Source organism: Portunus trituberculatus, chromosome 50 (genome assembly GCF_017591435.1).
Source record: "Portunus trituberculatus isolate SZX2019 chromosome 50, ASM1759143v1, whole genome shotgun sequence".
Lineage (NCBI taxonomy): Eukaryota > Metazoa > Arthropoda > Malacostraca > Decapoda > Portunidae > Portunus > Portunus trituberculatus.
In genome coordinates this window covers 25,244,132-25,259,779 of record NC_059304.1, presented here as the reverse complement: position 1 = coordinate 25,259,779, position 15,648 = coordinate 25,244,132, and the positions used below count along the sequence as shown (strand labels likewise).

General features: G+C 41.7%; 1 protein-coding gene across 7 annotated transcripts in view; it reads left to right on the top strand.

Moving 5' to 3' along the window:
* Positions 1 to 15,648, top strand: part of LOC123500095 (TBCC domain-containing protein 1-like) — a 185,822-nt gene that overhangs the window by 126,930 nt on the left and 43,244 nt on the right. The window contains exon 13 of one of the 7 annotated variants that reach the window (XM_045248754.1): positions 5,429 to 5,521. The exons of the other annotated variants lie outside the window; for them this stretch is intronic. Coding sequence (XP_045104689.1) covers positions 5,429 to 5,506 — 78 coding nt within the window. The 3' untranslated portion in view covers positions 5,507 to 5,521. Of the gene's footprint in view, positions 1 to 5,428; positions 5,522 to 15,648 lie in introns of those variants that run through there. 7 annotated transcript variants of the gene reach the window in all.

Here is a 15,648-nt window from a genome sequence, read left to right as displayed (position 1 = left end):
GCTAGGTGACATTGCAGGGCGTTTTGGTGGTAAATTGAGCGAGGGAAGACGAGCTGCAGCTGACGTTGTTATTGTTTTGAACAGGTGGCAGTGAATGGTGCGCATTTTGTCCACAAGAGGCGCTGGTGTATTCAAAAGCCTGTCGACTTGTGTGATACGACAGGGCTTTCAAACTTGGAAAAAAATTACCTGGATAAAACTTCGTTAAAGCGAGTTTAGTGTTCGTTAATCGAGCAGATGGTAGTAAAATGAAACCTTCGTTGTAGCGAAATTTTGTTGTGTGAACCTTCATTAAGCTGGGGTTGCCTATATATATATAGTATATATATATATATATATATATATAGATAGATAGATAGATAGATAGATAGATAGATAGATAGATAGATAACTCGATTTATGCGTGTTTAATTTACACGTTTTTGTTATAACTTGACCGAAAAAATATAATTAATTTAATTTGCGTGGTCGGTTTGCTTATACGCGATTTGGCCCAACTGCATTTTCAAACTGAGTGCCAGAAGGAAATTAAAACTGCGCGCCAGAGAGTTCCACTGCTGGCTGATAGGTGGGAGCTCCTGGGCCGGATCCAAGAAGCAGATAGTTGTCTATGTTGGTACAGACAGCCTCCATAGCAACCTCCTTGTCACATACCAACCTTCGTAAAATAGCATCCACAAAGATTCGTTGCTGTTGGCGGGTGGAGGTTGGTAGCCCGCCTAAAAGTGCTCATTGGCTGCCAGGAGCTGGATCCAAGAAACTTTATCGATGTCAAAGCAACCTCCTGCCGCGAAATGGCATTTATGAACCCTTGGAGGGACGGTGATGAGGTTGCTATCAGGTTGCTCTGAGGTTGCTGGGAACACCACCTTTTGAGGTGGTGTTACTGTCTTATATATGCATATATGTCCACAAAACAACATTTCTATTAGCTTTTTACAAACATTGCCTCCAAGAAAGGATTGTTTTGTAATGCATAAAGTGAAATCTTACATGGAATACCAAAAAATAAAGCAGAGATGAGATCGGCCACAGACGAGGCGGAGACTCGGGGCGACTCGGCTGCTTCTTCTTCTTCTTCTTCTTCTTCTTGTGACCCTTTTACCTTGCGTGTCATTTTCACCACGATATTTATATTTCCACTCCTCTATTGCTTACTATAATGGATATCATATCTTAGTATTCATATACGCTCATGCCATGAGGAAAACCTCGACTCCGAGGCACTGATTGATAGTGAATTACTAATGAAATACAGCGGTATTTCATTAGTAATTCACTGACATCACTAGCTTGGGTTAGTGATGTCAGCAGGTTCACCAGCAGGGGAGCTTCCTCCCAGGACGTGTCTTTCTTGCACGGAAACCTCACGCTCTCCTTCTGCCGCTGAGCAAATCATACTTACCTGGCACAGGAGAAAAGTTTTGTGAAGTCTTCTCTGCCTCTTTTTACCACCCCACACCCTCTACTTACCAGCAGGTCTCTCTCTCTCTCTCTCTCTCTCTCTCTCTCTCTCTCTCTCTCTCTCTCTCTCTCTCTCTCTCTCTCTCTCTCTCTCTCTCTCTCTCTCTCTCTCTCTCTCTCTCTCTCTCTGACCATTCTATCATTATCATATTTAATGATATCAATACTCTTGCTGTTATTAATTATTATTATTATTATTATTATTATTATTATTATTATTATTATCATTACTACTATTATTAAACTTTTGCTCTTATTATTATTATTAATATTAATATAGGGTTGCTGTTTTCGTTATTATTATTATTATATTTATTATTATTATTATTATTATTTTTATTATTATTATTATTATATTTATTATTTTTATTATTATTTGTATTATTATTATTATTATTGTTATTATTATTATTACCATTATTATTACTATTATTATTATTATTATTATTATTATTATTATTATTTAATTTTTATGTTACATATATAAATTATGCAATTTATATCTACACAAGTAACTGAATGGGACCTCTCAATAACTAGACATCAGAAATTTACTTCCTAATAACTAGTCATCAGAAATTTACTAATGTCTTAAGGTGCAAAATTACCAAGGAAAAAAAAATAATGGTTTTCATTTATCACATACTACCTACTACATATCATATACTACTGATAATTAAAACAGTCACGCACTGCACAACTCGGCATTGTGACCGATGTTGGCGCGGAACAGAGAGAGAATGGGAGAGAGAGAAGCACGTGAACACCTACCCGGCAGCTTGCTAACTGAACCAACGTCCCTGCACTGACCACTTGTGAACCCGCTGACGTCACTGATGCTCATAATAGACCCATTTTGAATGCCTCATAGGTCGACCTTCTATTCAATGGGCCTTGGTTGTGTCGTCCATGCTGTTGACTGTCTCGCATACTGTATCTTAGTGTTGTGTTTGCGATAAATTTTTTTGTTGAAGTAGTGATTCATTAAGCCCTTACAATGCTGCCTAAGCCCTGTGCCCCTGCAAAAGCTTCCTCTAGTGAGCCCAAGAAGAAGAGGAAGAAGATGACCATCAGTGAAAAAGTGAAACTTTTGGATATGATCAAAGAGGGCAGAAGAGGGTGAGTGTTGCGTATCGTGTGAGAGAGAGAGAGAGAGAGTAAATGTATAATTACTGTATAAGGTTTTATAATTAGTTAGATTTAAGTAAAATACTGTATATGTAAAGTATAAATACTGTTTACATATTTTAAACATTCTGGTACCCATATATACATACACAAAAATTCCTAGAGGGGGCAATTCCTACTTCGCGGTTTTTCACCTTTCACGGGGGGTTCTGGTATCCATTAACCACGATAAACGAGGGATCACTGTAAAATGGTCGATAAGTAAAATTTGGTACTTACCGGTGACTCATTTATTTGTTGATTGGATAGCCATTCATCTTTAAGATCATGTTAAGCCTGCTAGGTCAGCCAGGTTTTCTGCAATTGAATGGGGAATTTCTGACCACACCTTCTGAAGAGCCTCCTTAAGCTTTGGGATGGTAGATGTGTCTTCTTGCAGTTTTGCCTTTACTAATCCCTAAAGGTTCTCGATCAGAGATATATCTGAACTTTGTGCTGGCCAATCTGAAATAAAGTCCACTTCGCTATTACAGAGCCAGTCTTTGACTATTTTTGTCGTGTGACATGCTGAAGGATCTCAGTGCCAGTAGTGGCAAAGCAGTCCGCCAGATTATTGCTGAGGATGTTCAGTTAGACCTTACTATCCATTGTCTGGCCTTTAGGTAGGAAGACAATGTCAGCCAAGCCTCTATAACAAAATGCACCCCAAACCATGAGGTAGGGAGGGTGCTTCACATGTGTCACTGTGTAGTGAAGGTCATATGCCAACGTGCCAGGCAGACGCCACACTTTAGTTCCTCTTGTATCACTGATGGAGAAGGTAGCCTCGTCAGTCCAGAGGACCTTCCTCCAATCCTCCAGGTCCCAATCTTTGTTATTCTTGGCAAAGTCACGTCTCCTTTTCCGCTGTGCTTCACTAACATGGGGCTTAGTGCGCACCTTCACTTTCCGGTAGTGCAGTCTGTTCCTTATCACTCGCTGTATCGTACGTACAGAAATGTTTTTTTATCAAAATGGATTTTTTTCTTTAAGTTGTTTTGTTGTAAGTTGAGGATTAATGTATAATTCTTTCTTGATTATATGTAAAGTGTTGATGGAAACTTTCTGGGCTGGTCCACCACAATGTCTGTAGTAAGGGACATTTTCACATCCCTCCTCGCACCATTTCCTCATCAACACACTCACTGTCTTTTCATTAACACTAGTTACATGGCTTATTTCTCAATTTGTTTTCCCACTCTAATGCAACTCTGTCACTCGAACAATGTCATCATGGCTCGTATATTTCCCAGGCATTTTACAGCGCCACAGTATAACACTATAACTCAAACAAACACAACTGTTTTATGAAGTGTATCAATAAGCAATTGTCAGGTCAACCTTTCCCTATGACAGTAATGCAAACACTATATCTGTTAATCTTTCTATTTCAAAGCATGCGATGTGCTAACCTACTTTACTATACAGTTATTTTCTCCTAGCCCACTTTTCAGATGGTAAGAGAGTAGGTTACCAGTTTGGGTAATATTACGCACCAGTCGCTGAAAGTTCTAATGTCATTTGGTGCTGACTGTATATATATATATATATATATATATATATATATATATATATATATATATATATATATATATATATACACGGTACAGGAGAGAGAGAAGACCCACAAAAGGACGGTTATCTTCGTTATATCCACTTCACAACGTTTTGGGAAAGTACATATCCCATCTTCAGGTACAAAAAGGCACTGTAAAACCACACGTAAAACGTAAAAAAAATGACCAGATGCAGTGGTCTGCTACTTGTTCCTCCAACAGGTAAGTGGGGAAGGAGACTGGCTTACCAGTACACTCAACCCTCGATTTGCCAGACTAAAAGGGGGGGAAGGCTTGACCGGGAATGGCAAATGTCCGGCAATGGAAAATGTCCGGGCCCTACCCTCTTGCCGGACTTTACCCTATATATGTCTGGGAAACACAACCCACCCCGGACTTCACCTTGCATTGCTGTCCTATACTGTCCTGTAATATAATATATTACCTTCTACAACATGCACATATACAACATACATATACTATATACAGGTACTGTACTGTTTTTTTATTAGCATTTACCTTAATGTAGATATATGATCTCGTGTGGTCTAGTGGCGGCTTCAGTAGTTACGTCTACTCAGAGTCAGACACAACTTCCATACTTGAGTCGTGTGACCTGAGATGTTCACCACTAGGGCCTGGTTGAGGAGAGGTGGTAGTGGTGGTAGTGGCAGTGGCGGTGGCAGTGGTGTCAGGCTTGCTCACTTTGAAGAACTCTTTTATCACCGTCTGTCTGCCAGACTCGTGTTGCATACAAATGATTTTAGATCGAAGCAGGCGAAGTTGATCATAGTGAATCTGGATGTCTTGCCGAGACCAATCTTCAACAAACTTAAGTAAGACATCAGCACATTCACGAACGACGTTCATCTTTACTGTAGGTTTCACCTCACCCGAGTCACTATCCTCACTGTCGCTCTCGCCGCTCTCCTCACCTGTCACAGCCGCTACTATTTGTTCAGCGTTGAGAATTTCATTTCCTTGTGTTTGATCATTTTCTTCCAACCACTCATCCACGTCATCCACTATCACTTCCTCTTCCCCAGACTTTTTTAGTAGCTGGTGAAAGTCTGTAGCCTCGAAGCCTTCAAATTTGGCGCAGTAATCTTCATCCTTTATAAGTTTCTTCCAGGCATTAGTAAATGTTGTGTGTTTCATTTCTGTCCAGGCCTCATCCATGTTATAATTAGCAGCCCTTATGTTGTAATTTTTTATGTTAGCCAACGTTCTCTTGCCTCTAGTATCCTCAACCGCATCATCCTCTGTCTCCAGCACAACCAACACGTCATCCAGGTATTTACGTAGGTAAATCCTTTTGAATGCACTTATGACTCCTTGATCCATAGGCTGGATCAAGGAGGTAGTGTTCTTGGGCAGAAACATAGCTTTTATCTTCCTGTCAGCACTTTTTAACACATCTGAGGAAGGGTGGGCGGGAGCATTGTCAAGCAAAATTAAAGCCTTCACGTCATCCGGTCTTATTTTGAGCACTTTCTCTTGAGAGTTTTTCACTTCCGGAACTAAGTGATGTTGAAAATAATCAGTAAAGATATGAGAGTTGAACCACGCCTTAGATGAGTTATAGTAATGGACAGGTAACTTGTCCATAATATCCTTGAGAGCCCGGGGTTTAGCTGCCTTCCCCACGACTGTCAACTTAAGCCTATGAGTACCAGACGCATTTCCTCTGCAAAGCACTGATAGGCGTTCCTTACTCACTTTCTTTCCTTTCACTTTCTTTTCATGCATCCCAGCCTGAGTGTTTCATCAACATTATATATTTGTGATATGGATAAACCTTCATCATTAATAATTTTCATCAACTCATCACGGAAAGGTTCAATCGTTTCAGCATCAGCACTTTCAGCCTCACCTGTCACAGCCAGATTGCGGATGCCATGGCGCTTGCGGAAGTGCCAGAGCCACCCATCACTGGCCTTGAACTCGACACCCATGTGGACAGCGAGCTTAGCAGCACTAATGGTCAACTCCACTCCCCGCACTTCCACCCCACATGCACGCTCCTGGGTATACCACTTGTACACTGCCAAATCAAGTTCAACACATTTCGGGTCTTTCATATGTTTTCTAGTTGTATCACCCTTTCCCGACACAGCAAATTTAACTGCATAATTTTCTAACTTTCCTCTAGCTTTTTTTATGTCCGAAACTGTCTGTTTTTTCACCCCATACAGCTCGCAGACTTGGGCAACACTCATTCCCCCATCTATTTTACGTAAAAGTTCCAGTTTTTGCGACACAGAAAATGCACAGGTTTAGCTGTACGCTTGGTTACTTTCTTTGGTGGGTTTTTGGGTGGCATCGTTGTGAAGAAGTGTTTATATCCACGACAAGTAAGCACAACACTCGAGTGACGCGGCAGACTGTGTACAGTCCAGTACTACTGACTCCACACGTATGTCCGCCCGCGCTGCCATCTAGTGTGCGATTTGCGAACTTTGTCTGGCGTGGTAGTTTGAAATCGACTCGTCACGGACTTTTTTTTACATTTTTTTTACCCCCCGGACTCTTGTCCGGCAAATCCGAAATCCGGCAAATCAAGGGTTGAGTGTATTTATAGTCTCCTACTCACTAGATGGCAAAATCTGATTGGTTCACTAAAAATTTCCTATCCAATACAAAATTATAGTACAAAATTCTAATCTGTCATAGCTAATGCAAAAAAAAAAGAGAAAATATAAAGGTATGATGTACAACAGTTAGTCTATTACAGAAATATTTTAGCCCGAACGAAATACTCAATGCTGATTGGTTGAAACAAAGTACATGTATATGAACCTACGAATCCTAACTGTGCTAGAATGACACTCTCTCACCTAGTTCGAAAATATTAAGAGAAAATTAATAATTTGGTAGCTATTTCTGTACCATTTAACTCTGGCTTCTCTTTTACAATAAATAAAGATTCCGCTATCCTAAGGTCTGAGTTACAATATGCCCTATATTTTATGTTGAAGTCCTGATCAGTAAATGTATGATTACATTGTAATGCGTGTTCTCTTATATGTGAGAAACTAGGCTCAGTGATACAAGCATTTGTTCTATACGATGCTCCCGCACCCTGCAGTGGTGGTGCCCCTAGAACAGACCCTATTCTCGGATGCTTTCCAGCTCGTGTGGAGAGCTCACCTGGGAGATTCTCTGGCTTCAGGAGTCTGGACTGTGGAGGAGCAGGGGCTCCACATAAATCATCTGGAGCTTTTGGCAGTCTTTCGGGCTCTCCAGAGTTTTCAGCAGGCCCTGTCGGGGTCAGTGGTGTCTGTGATATACGACAACTCGACAGTGGTCGCTTTTCTCAGGAAGTCCAGGGGCACTCATTCCGAACCTCTGTCAGCCTTAGCAGGGATGGTTCTCGGGTGGTGCAAGAGCCGTTCCATCTCTCTGTGTCCTGTTTCCGTTCCAGGATGCCACAATGTGATTGCGGATGTGCTCTGTGTTGGGTCAGAGTAGACCCTACATCCCGAAATTTGCAGGAAAGTCTTCCAGGTGTGGGGCTCTCCTCTGGTAGATCTGTTTGCCATGGCATTGTATGTATCTCCTCTTTTGGATCAGGGAGCCTGGCGACAGGATGCATTCTCTTTTCCGTGGCACGGTTTGGATCTGTACGTCTTTCCACCGTTCACTCTGATCCCCTGTGTTCTGGTGAGGGTTCGTGAGTCGTGGGCTGTGTGTATGACACTAGTTGCTCCTCTTTGGCCTCAGGCAGACTGGTTTCCCCTGTTGCTGGGCCTGCTCATGGACAGTCCCCGGGTTCTTCCCATGTGGCAGTCTCTCCTTTGACAACCTCACCATCCCCTCTTCCATGGTTCTCCAGAGAAGCTATATTTTCACATGTGGCGACTCTCCAGCATCTCTTATGAATGCGAGGTTTTTCGCGCAAGGCTGCTAAGTTCATGTCTTGACCAGTCAGGCAGTCCTCCGCCTCAGTTTATCAGGCGAAGTGGAGAGTCTTTTGTGGTTGGTGTAAGTCGAGGGGTTTGGATCCATGCTCTGCCTCTGCAGACTTTTTCATTTTCCATTTTGAGTCAAAGTACCTGTCAGTGTCAGCGATTAGGGGTTGTCGTTGTGCCTTAGCTCCTGTTCTGCGTCAGTCAAGCATAGACCTTTCCACCAATCCAGACCTTTCTTCTCTGTTCCGCTCCTTTGTGGCCTCTTGTCCACTCATTCACTTCGGTTACCTGCCTGGGACCTTTCTCTAGTCCTTCGGTCCTTGTTACGTCCTCCTTATGAGCCCTAGCAGACAGCCTCGCTAAGAGATGTCTCGCTTAAGACTGTGTTTCTTCTGGGGCTTGCTTTGTCTCGTCGGGGTAGTGGGTTTCACGGCCTGTCGGCTGAGGTGCGTCACTCCAAAGGTTGGATGTCAATGACCTTTTCCTTCGCCCTAATTTCCTGGCTAAGACTCAGTGTCCAGGCCAGCATTCCTTTGACGAGTTCACTATTCCTGCTCTTCTTGATTTTGTCGGGGAGGAAAAGGTAGACAGCCTTTTTTGTCTAGTTCAGGCGGTCTGTGATTATCTTGGCAGGGTACAGGATTGTCAGCCTGCCTGCTCTAGGTTGTTGGTCACGGTTTCATATTCTAGACGAGCTGTTCACCCTCATACCTTGTCTAAGTAGATTTATCAAATGATTTGGAGGGCCTATGCGAGTGTCTCGGAGGAGGAGTCGCGCCTTCTGAAAGTGAACGCCCATGAGGTTCAAGCTATTGTGACCAGTGTTCTCTTTAGAAAAGTTAAGAGTCTGGACTAATGAAATACTGTGGTATTTCATTAGTAATTCACTATCACTCAGTGCCACGGAGTCAAGGTGATCCTCATGCCATGAGCGTACATGAATACTGAGATATGATATTCAATATAGCAGGCAATAGAGGAGTGGAAACATAAATATTGTGGTGAAAGCAATACGCAAGCTAAAAGGGTCACAGGAAGAAGAAGAAGAAGAAGTGCTTCGGCTGAGTCGCAGAAGTCTCCGCCTCCTCTGTTGCCGATCTCATCTCTGCTTTATTTTTTGGTATTCCATTGAAGATTTCACTGTATGCATTACAAAACAATCCTTTCTTGGGGGCAAGGTTTGTAAAAAGCTAATAGAAATGTTGTTTTGTGAACATAAATGCATATATAAGAGAGTAACACCACCTGAGAGCAACCTAATAGCAAGCAACCTCGTTACTGTCCCTTCAAGCGTTCGTGGATGTCATTTTGCGGCAGGAGGTTTCTCTGACGTTGTTAAAGTTACTTGGATCCAGCTCCCGCCCTTCTCGTGCCTCATTTGCAGTCTGCTACTGAGAACAGACAGAATCTCTTCAATCTGCCTATAATTCACCAAGATGGCCCCAAAACGTCCTTCATCTTCTTCTGCATGTGGGGTTGTTTTTGACAAGTGGATTTTTGATAAAGTGGTAAAGCTCAGAGGAAGATGGTGACTGACTGTGGTGTGAGTGGTGAAAGCAGTGACGCAGTGAGTGTTGTGTTTACATATTCTTTGTTCTGCTGTTTTCTCTTATTATTTTTTGCTTTCTCTTATTATTTCTTGCTTTTCCCTTTACTTTAAATACACTTCTAGTATTTAGAATGGTAAATAATAAAAACATGTTAATTTAGCCAAATAAATAGAGTATTTTGTACAAATTTTTTGGGACCACATCCCACATCCCCCTATTATCTTTTGTTTCTTATGAGAATTACATGTTTGTTTTACACGAATTTTGATATACGCGATGCCTCTTGGAATGCATCTATCGTGTAAATCGAGAGTTAACTGCGTATATATATATATATATATATATATATATATATATATATATATATATATATATATATATATACAGTAGAATCTCGAATCTCGATCGTAATTGGGACCCAAAATACTGATCGAGATTCGAAATATCGAGATGCGAAGTTAACTTCATATAGGGAAAAATGCAATTGGGACCAAAACTTTGGCAACTAACCTATATCAAGTACACTAACTCTCAGGCTGACACCTAAAGTACTTACCACACTACACACTGCAGTTCATATAATAAAACTAATGAAATGTTACAATAAAACCACATATTTACCTTATATTTATTGAAATAAAATTAGGGTGATTGATGGTGGCTCGGCTACTGGGACTCACCACCTTCACTCCCTAATCTTGTCATGGCCTTGCGTATGTTCTCTCCACTGCAGCCAGCACCGTCAGTCTCTGCATTAAATCCTACAAATGGTGGTTCTTCTGGTAGTTCAGTGTCCAAAGCATCAAGGTCTATTGGTCCTTCGACGTCTTCTCGATGACCTCGGCGACTTGCTGCTGCATCTTGAACAACCTCGTTATAGTGGACTGTTTTTGTTCATTGACTTTACTGTTGTAAATGCCCATCCCATCATTTTCTATTGAGATAATCAAAAGCCTCCTGGAGAGTTTCATTCTCCACTTTTCCCTCCACAATATCCCTGGCCTTTGCCACAACCCCCAGTGCCTCGGACAACTGTTGAACACTCAGGGAGGGAGGCTGTGACACGGTATCAGGCTGTTCCAATTCTTCCTCCATTACGTCTTCTTTAATTAAATTTTCGATTGCTTCACTTGCATCAACCTTTTCTTTGGACACTTTTACTCCTGGTGCTTGTTTTTCATTTTTAGAAATGAAGGTGGCTTTGGGAGAACGTTTCCAATAAAGGCCAGTCTCATCACCATTATATATCTGGTCTTTGCAATAGCCTCCATCTTCTATTATTTGTTTGACTATTGCTGGATAATTAGCAGCACTTTCACTATCAGCAGAAGATATCTCGCCTTGATACTGTGCATATTTAATGCCACACCGCTTCTTAAACTTCTGCAGCCACCCCACAGAAGCATTAAATGCAGGTGGATTTTTTACTTGTTTTTTCTTGCAAACAGCCTGGTAGAATATCCTTGCCTGTTCACGCAGCTGAGGACCATTGATACTAGCTACCTCTCTTGCTCGTCGTTGAATCCACTTCACCAGATAATATTCCATTTCTGCCACTAGACGATTACTTTCATTATAAATACACGTGATGTGGCGCTGTCCAAGTGTGTTTCCTGTGAACAATTTTTTTGCCAATGTCACTGATTTTTTCACTTCATCTTTTTTGCTTTTCAATGTGGAAATAGTACTCTGAGGAATGCCAGTAAGTTTTTGTATTTCACTGACTCTGTAGCCTTTCTCCAAGAGCTGCAACACTTTATCCTTGTCCTCTGCAGTGCATTTGTTCAGTTTTTTGCCCTTTCGATAATCACGTTTTTCACTTCCGCATTTTTTCACACTTTGTTGTCCTTTACACTCATTTTCGCTCTTATTCACCCCTTGGGCCTTTCCATTGGCTGCGGGAAACATGATGAATGGGATCCAGGTAGCCTGCCCGCACTCGTAAACGACCTTGACCGCGCACACCGCACACACTGGTTTTAAACAGAGTGGGGGGAGGCCGCGTGTACTGATACACTCCACAAGCTGCCGCTAGGTGGGAGAGCAATCAAAACAATCGCATTGCGATACGCCGCGTTTTTGATGAAAAAAAAAAAAAAAAAAACAGCAATCGAGATTTGTGTAATTTCATCGAGATGTGTGAATAGTGGTTTTTTTATGGTGCAATCGAGATGCGAAATATCGAGATGAGATTGATCGAGATTCGAGATTCTACTGTATATATATATATATATATATATATATATATATATATATATATACACAGGCGACCCCCGTTTAACGAAGGTTCACGCAGCGAAATTTCGCTACAATGAAGGTTTCATTTTACTACCATCTGCTCGTTTAACGAACACCAAACTCGCTTTAACGAAGTTTTATCCAGGTAATTTTTTCCAAATTTGAAAGCCCCACCGTATCATGCAAGCTGACAGGCTTTTGAATACACCAGGAGCTGCTGGTACTAAGGCCTGCCTCAGGAGAAATCCTGAGACACCTGTAGAATAAAGATCAAGATCAAGCCTCTCGTGGACAACACAGGCGCTGCCGATACAAAGGCCTGACTCAGAAGAAATTCTGCATCACCTGTAGCATCAAGATCAACATCAAGATCACGTGCACCACTCACTCCCTAGTCAAAACATAAAAGCTTCACCAGCAGCTCATCTTCCCTAGTTCAACTAACCACCAAAATGCCCTGCAATGTGGCCTAATGTTCCTAAGAAGACCAGAAAGTGTCTTACTCTCGAAGTGAAGCTGGGTATTATTCACAGACAAGAGAGAGGCCAGAAAACTAATAACATTGCTTGCCACCATCTTGACTCCATCTACTGTCTCTACTATTTTCAAGTCAGCAGACTCTATTAAAAAGGCTGGTGAGACCGCATCTTCCTTGCAAGCTAAAAGAACCACCTGAACTCGTGACTCTACAATGGATAAAATGGAAAGCCTTGTGGAAATGTGGTACATAAGTTTTGTATGCGGTACCATGATGCGCCCTTTGTTTACATTTTCACAGGTTGCCGGTTAGTGTATTTCCCGTTTCACTCTCCCTCCCTTCATAAAGTTAAGATCATCAACATTATAAAGTTACATACATACATACATTAGTGTACATTATAATGACTTAGATTAAACTACCTAAATGTTTAACTTCATAATTTTTACTTTCATTAAACCTTTCACTGTATTATGATGCACTCTCGCTTTGCTTACTCTCAATGCAAGTTCAAATCAGGGGTTAAACTTTTTATAATCGGTTCGCTTAACAAAGTTTTGCTTAACGAAGTGTTTTTAGAAACGTAACCCCTTTGTTAAGCTGGGGTTGCCTGTATATATATATTTATATATATAAAGGCAACCCCTGCTTAACGAACGTTCACAACGAAATTTCACTACAACAAACGTTTCCTTTTACTACTATCTGCTCGTTTAATGAACACCAAAATCTCTTTAACTAAATTTTCTCCAGGTAATTTTTTCCAAGTTTGAAAGCCCTGCCATATCATGCAAGCCGACAGGCTTTTGAGTACACCAGCGCCTCTTGTGGACAAAATGCGCTGCGAAACATATATATAATTTTTTTTAACCCATGTGGAATGCTGGGGACCAGCCCAGAACGCATCCCTCCTATTTCCATTATTTCCTATGGGAAAATTACGTCTGCTTAACGAATTTTCCCTCTACAAACAGCATTGACACCCCCTATCCTGCTCGTTAAGGGGAGAGTCCGGTTTAGATCGGGGGTGCCATATCTCCGGTAAATATGCATGAATCGCTCTGATTTTTATGTTGTGAAGTATTGGCATCATTTACATCAACATTAGACATTGACCCCCATTCTTGTCCCCCTCCCCCCCCCTCCAACTACAACTACAACGAAAATTTAAAAGCGAATCTCCGTCGTTATTATTGGCCCCACAACCTTCATTTTTCTGTGACTTAGAAACGTTATAATATGAAATGTTTCTTCGTCGTTAGATTTTTCATTTCAGCTTTTAAATTTGTTTTATGATTTTTTTAAATGTGTTTTTTTTGCCTTTTTTTGACCAAAAAAATATTAATATAAAATTAAACCAGACATATATAAAAAAAACAGCGACGATGATTTGAAGAGAAAGTATTCCTCTGCCTTTTAGTCTTTGTTTCATTGAAATCAAGCTAAAACTGGCTCCAAGGTTAACGTTAGAAGGGGAATAACTTATGTTTTGAGATATGGGCTGAGAGAGGTCGCGAGAAACAGCGCAGCATCCTGGCGTGACTGTAGCTACGAGAGCACTGAGCCCTGTGACCGACCCACCGAACACTGATACCACACAGACTCGTCGTCAGTCTTGCCATATCATATCCACACACAAAAAAGTTCAGATTTTAGCATTTTTTCGTAGAATTGGGTGGAAAAAAACTTACTCTGCTGATGTAAACAAACGCACAGCTGCTGCACGTGGTTGAGCGTGGGACCTTTAAACGGATTTAAAGGAAACTATCGCAAGTTTCCTTTCAAATCTTTATAGATAGTTGCCAAAATGTATACCTACCAAATATATTTTTTTCACAAAAAGTCATTTTTTTTATATTTTTGGGGTCTCCAAACCGGACTCTCCCCTTAAGCAGAGTATTGTTGTATTTGTATATATATATATATATATATATATATATATATATATATATATATATATATATATACACAGGCAACCCCCGCTTAACGAAGGTTCACACAACGAAATTTCGCTACAACAAAAGTTTCATTTTACTACTATCTGCTCATTTAACGAACACCAAACTCACTTTAACGAAGTTTTATCCAGGCACCACTCACTCCCCCTGTTCAAAACAATAACAGCATCAACAGCAGCTCGTCTTCCCTCGCTCAACCTACCACCAAAACGCCCTGCAATGTCGCCTAGCGTTGCTAAGAAGACCAGGAAATATCTTACTCTTGAAGTGTGGCTGCGCCTCGCACCCACAACTGACAGCTGAGATCACGGGAGCGCAGGGCGAGTCCTTGGGCGTCCCCTTTTCACATCGTGAAGAAGAAGGATGGCTCCCTCCGCCCTTGTGGCGACTATAGGCGCCTCAACATGCAGACGGAGCCGGACCTCTACCCTCTTCCCAACATTGCAGACATCACTTCTTTCCTCCATGGGGCCAAGGTCTTTTCTAAGCTGGACCTGTTGAAAGGGCATTACCAGGTGCCAGTACACACGCCTGACATCCCGAAAACAGCTGTCACTACTCCCTTTGGTAATTTCACATTTAATTACAGCTGTTTTGGCCTCCGTAACGCTGGAGCGACGTTCCAGAGGATGGACGGCATTCTGGGGGATTTGTCATTTTGTGTCTATTACATTGATGACATCCTCGTCTACTCTTCCTCCGAGTAAGAACATCTGCAGCACCTCTCCACGGTTTTGGACTGCCTGCAGAGGAACGGCCTGGTCGTGCGCTATGACAAGTGTGTGTTTTGCGTTGCTGAAGTGGACTTCCTGGGGCACCGCCTTTTCCCAGCCGGTGTTTCGCCTCTCCCTGACAAGGTGGCTGCTATCAAGAGCTTCCCCACACCTACCATGGTCAAGGCCCTGCAGGAATTCGTCGGCCTGGTGAACTACTACCACCGTTTCCTGCCTGGCATCGCCTCCGTCATGGCCCCGTTGTATGGTGCACTGTCTGGGAAGTCCAAGGAGTTGTCATGGAGTGACACACATGCCGTAGCTTTTCAGAAGGCCAAGGATGCCCTTGCCTCTGCTACTCTCCTTACCTTCGCAAGCTAAAAGAACCACCTGAACTCATTACTCTACAATGGATAAAATGTAAAGCCTTGTGGAAATATGATACATAAGTTTTGTATGTGATACAATGATGCACCCTTTGTTTACATTTCCACAGGTTGCCGGTTAGTGTCTTTCCCGTTTCACTCTCCCTCCCTTCATGAATTTAAGATAACTAACATTATAAAGTTACGTACATACATACATTAGTGTATATTATTATAATGACTGAAAT